The 3,919-nt window shown below is 46.8% G+C and overlaps 2 protein-coding genes across 2 annotated transcripts; one reads left to right on the top strand and one right to left on the bottom strand.

Annotated features, from left to right (window-relative positions):
• Window positions 1-369: 369 nt before the first annotated feature.
• Window positions 370-1,281, bottom strand: LOC108157490 (protein dj-1beta). The gene is made up of 3 exons (XM_017289587.2): window positions 1,122-1,281; window positions 749-1,068; window positions 370-691 (listed from the first exon to the last, which is right to left on the bottom strand). The coding sequence occupies exons 1-3, from the start codon at window positions 1,245-1,247 to the stop codon at window positions 535-537; spliced, it is 603 nt and encodes a 200-aa protein (XP_017145076.1). The 5' UTR covers window positions 1,248-1,281; the 3' UTR covers window positions 370-534.
• A 241-nt stretch (window positions 1,282-1,522) lies between these two features.
• LOC108157684 lies at window positions 1,523-3,850 on the top strand. Its single transcript, XM_017289850.2, has 4 exons — window positions 1,523-1,630; window positions 1,692-2,129; window positions 2,193-2,858; window positions 2,920-3,850. The coding sequence occupies exons 2-4, from the start codon at window positions 1,707-1,709 to the stop codon at window positions 3,661-3,663; spliced, it is 1,833 nt and encodes a 610-aa protein (XP_017145339.1). The 5' UTR covers window positions 1,523-1,630; window positions 1,692-1,706; the 3' UTR covers window positions 3,664-3,850.
• The last annotated feature ends 69 nt before the right edge of the window (window positions 3,851-3,919 follow it).

The following is a 3,919-nucleotide window of genomic DNA, read 5'->3' as shown; positions in this document are numbered from 1 at the left end:
GCGATGCTAAGTTATTGATATATCAATATATCGATATATTCCTTTGGTTGATAATATATTCGTAGGCGATATTTTCCTTGGACTGGCGACTTTCGGTCGTATGACACTACTCTTAAGTACCTCTCATATCCGGATGGTAGAGAAGCTTGAGACTCGACTTAACCTTCAACTCTGCCCAGATTATTTTATACAATTAATGAACTTGCTTTTATTGGAATTTACCTAGTACTACCAATCTACTTGAACATCTTTAAATTTTCGCGCTATCTCTAACAGAAATGTTAGAATATTAGCATTAGACATGCACTTAACAGCGAAGTCTATCGTTTATGTTATGCGAAAAAATACCAAATAGCGCCACTTATGAAATCCGACTTTTCTAATTTTCCGTATTATTATTTAATAACATATATATATATTCGTGTAGCTGTCCACAGCCAAAAATGGTATTAATTCCAAATTTTTCCTTTCCTTGCTTCTTCTGAATAGTTTAAATAACTTCAGGTCTTGATTACATCAATGGGAGGGAGATTTCTAATTGTAGGACAGCAGCAGGCCCTTGGCCACCTCTTTGACCTTTTCCAAACCCGCCAGCTCCTCGGCAATCTTCAGGGCAAAGTCGTAGGCGGTTCCCGGGCCGCGACTGGTGATCAGATTCCCATCCTTCACCACACTCTTGTCATCCACATAGCTATACAAAACGTTTCCCATTAGTAATCATATCAAGAATAAGAGTATCCGTACCCACCAGTACTTGTCCACCAGTTGTTCCTTCATCGAAGGATACGACGTGAGGGACTTGCCGGCGGCGATTCCGTGCTTGGCCAGCACTGTGGGCGCGGCACAGATGGCGGCAATCAGTCCTCCGGCGGATTCTTGTGCGCGCAAGAGATCTCCGACGGCTGCAGAGTCTCCCATGGCATTGGATCCACCCAATCCGCCTGGCAGCACGACCACATCGAACTTGTCACAAGCCGCCTTGGCCAAAGAGGTGTCCGGCACGATGACAACATCGCGGGAGCACTTAACAGGCTCCGAGTCTTTCAGGCCGGCCACAGTGACTTTGATCTAAATCGAAAGAGTGTCAAAAAGTTAAATTTTTCACTTTTGCTACTACTTACACCAGCGCGGCGCAGCACATCTGCGGCAATGACGAACTCCATCTCCTCGGCCCCAGGAGCAAGGATAATCAGTGCAGTTTTCGACATTTGAGCATGAAATTTCCGCGAAAAAGCGGAGAAAATCATTCGACAGAAAAGGAAAAAAGCACACCATAAACGGTCACACTGTGTTCAGCTTTAACCCACTTGGGCCACCTTTAAAACCTCCTTACCGCGGAAAATAAAACTTTACGTAAATCCATTCTTCCTATTTACTTCCTACTGTTTTTTTTTTTTTAAGTAAAGATGGAGATTTGGATGGATCTACAAGAATTATTATTATTATTAGTTTCTGCGTTTTAACTCAAGCGGTTATCCTGTGTAAGTAAATGGGGTTTTGTGGGCTAAGTTCGGTTTTTCATCGCCATATTTGCGGGATAGTTTGAAAATTTCGGTCACACCGTATATTTTATGGCGCGTCACGGCGTGAAGCTTTGTGAAGTTTAAGCACTATAAGTACTACTCGACCTGTGAGTGAAAAAAGTCCCGAGTTGGATTATATCAAAGATTTTTCACTGGATAAAACTATAGGTACTATTTGCTGAAATGAATGCCTTCAAGAAGACCGACGCTGCAGCTAAGAAAGCGGACATGGAAACGAAGGAGATGTCGGAATTAGATGAAATCAAAAAATCGAACGAGCGTGCTTCGGCCAGCAATATGCCCCCAGCCCCGAAGATGGACTGGTTGAGCAATTTGGGTATTTTCATCTCCAATATGTATATGAAGTCGGAGAACCGTCTGCCGGGAGCATCTATGCCCAGGTGTCTGCGAAATACGAGGGAATGCGAAAACAAGCACCGCACTGCCAAGCTGCCAGATGTTCCAAACCTGCCTGTGGTGGAAGAACTGAAGAGAACGCTAAATGGCCACCAATATGACACCTTCCTGGACCAGCTGGAGATGATGGCGATGCAATTTGTGTACCCGGGAGATGGTATCTTCGACAGGCTCGTTGAAATGGCCATGGTAGGAGAGTGCTTCTTGAAGTGAGTAAAAGAAAAAGAGCTGAGTACCCTTTCCCTTTTCCAGGTTCTGATTGCCAAAGAAATGAGTATCAGGGAGCTGTGGGACATCTATGCCAAGGTGATACGCACCTTCTTTTTCCTGGTCGATACCTTTCCGCCCTGCTGGACGAGCTTGCGCCCATCTTACATGAATTTCCTTCGCATCCCGAATCCGTCCATTCGTAGCGCCCGTTCCGATAAATGGACGCCAAAGCTGAAGTTCTATCTGGATCTTTTGGAGGAGATCTTGCCGCAATGCAGCGATATGGAAATCCGCGAGCGCACAAAGTTCTATGAGGTGCACGTGTTCAATTTCACGGAGGAGGAAGAATTGGACGTGTCACTCGAGACGGCATTGCTGCAGCATGTGCAGGACTACGACTGGAAGAGTGGCCAACTCTGTCTAGACGACTTCAATAATCTCTCGCCCGGGACACGCCTCTCGCGACTCTGCGATGTGCTGCACATGCTGTGCTGGATCCTGGAATCGGAGTTCTTGTCCTGGCTGGACCACAACCGTCTGCGCCAGTCCGAGTCCGAGATCTTCAATGAGGAGACAAAGCCGTTTGCCATCCATGTCTTCGGAATGTCGGCCACAATGCGGCTCACGGATATTGTGCGCCAGTTGATGCGTTTGTACGGCTTTGCGGCCCGAAAGTCCCTGTACTCCGACCGTCTAGAAATACTTAAGGTGATTATTTATTATACGTATACATTTCCCATGCCTACCAACTCTTTTCTCGTTATGTCAGCGCCTTATCTCACTCGTTGTGGAAGTCAGCAACACGGCAGAGCTGAAATACGTGGACAGCGCTGTGACCTACCCGAGCCTGGGTCCGCAGACCCGCCTGCTGATTGCCCAGCTCTTCGAGATATTCAACTCGCAGAATCCCCGTCACATCAGCACCTACATTAAGAACATTCCGCAGCTGCATCAGCCGTATCTTCGCTTCGAGTTCGCCGATCACTTTCTACAGCTGTTTTACTTCCCCCGAAATGTCGCGTTCGGGCCGAAGAAGGTGTGCGATGAGTTCAACGACAGACAGTGGGCGAAATACAAGCCAAGGAGTGAGATCGAGGACGACGACGATGAGCAGTTGTCGCGGGAGGACTATCTGAATATACTCCTGAACGCCCTCAAGGACTATGACCAATGGATGAATCTGAAGGGCTTTTGGAAGGTTATACAGAGCAAGAAGCAGCAGACCCCCGAGGAGACTGATAAGGAAAAGGAAGTGCCGCCCTGGAAGAAGCGCCTCGACGCCAAGGTGAATTTGCCAGAGTCCAAAATAAACGTGCCCGAGCTAAGCGTTCGCTACAGCAGCGATGTGGGTTACATACGCTCTCTGCGGCGTGCGCTCGTAAAGGAAGTCCAGTCGGAAATCGATGTATCCGATTGGTTGGAATATCTAAATGGATTCCTGGGCGCCGGCGAACCGCCATCAGAGCCGGCATCGCGTCGTTCCTCCCCATCGTCGGACCCAGAAGAAGCCTAGTGCGGTCCTTGGACGCACCAAATGTTCAAATATGAAATTAGTTATTTTAAGTTTTCTGAAAGAAAGGAAGTGCTGAGCGATGGTTCGTTGCGAAGAACACATGCAAATAATTCATTTTCTGTATCTCTCCTCTGCAAACATATACTTATGCTGTAACTAAATACGCATTTACGCAAACATTAACATATTTTCTTTTGCAAAACTCCTTCGCTTTCATGCGAAATCTAAGTTCTTTGCCGTTCTACATTTTTCACAC

This window comes from Drosophila miranda, chromosome 2, assembly GCF_003369915.1.
Source record: "Drosophila miranda strain MSH22 chromosome 2, D.miranda_PacBio2.1, whole genome shotgun sequence".
Classification (NCBI taxonomy): Eukaryota; Metazoa; Arthropoda; class Insecta; order Diptera; family Drosophilidae; genus Drosophila; species Drosophila miranda.
Note: the sequence above shows the minus strand (reverse complement) of the source record. Positions and strands in the feature narration are given on the sequence as shown.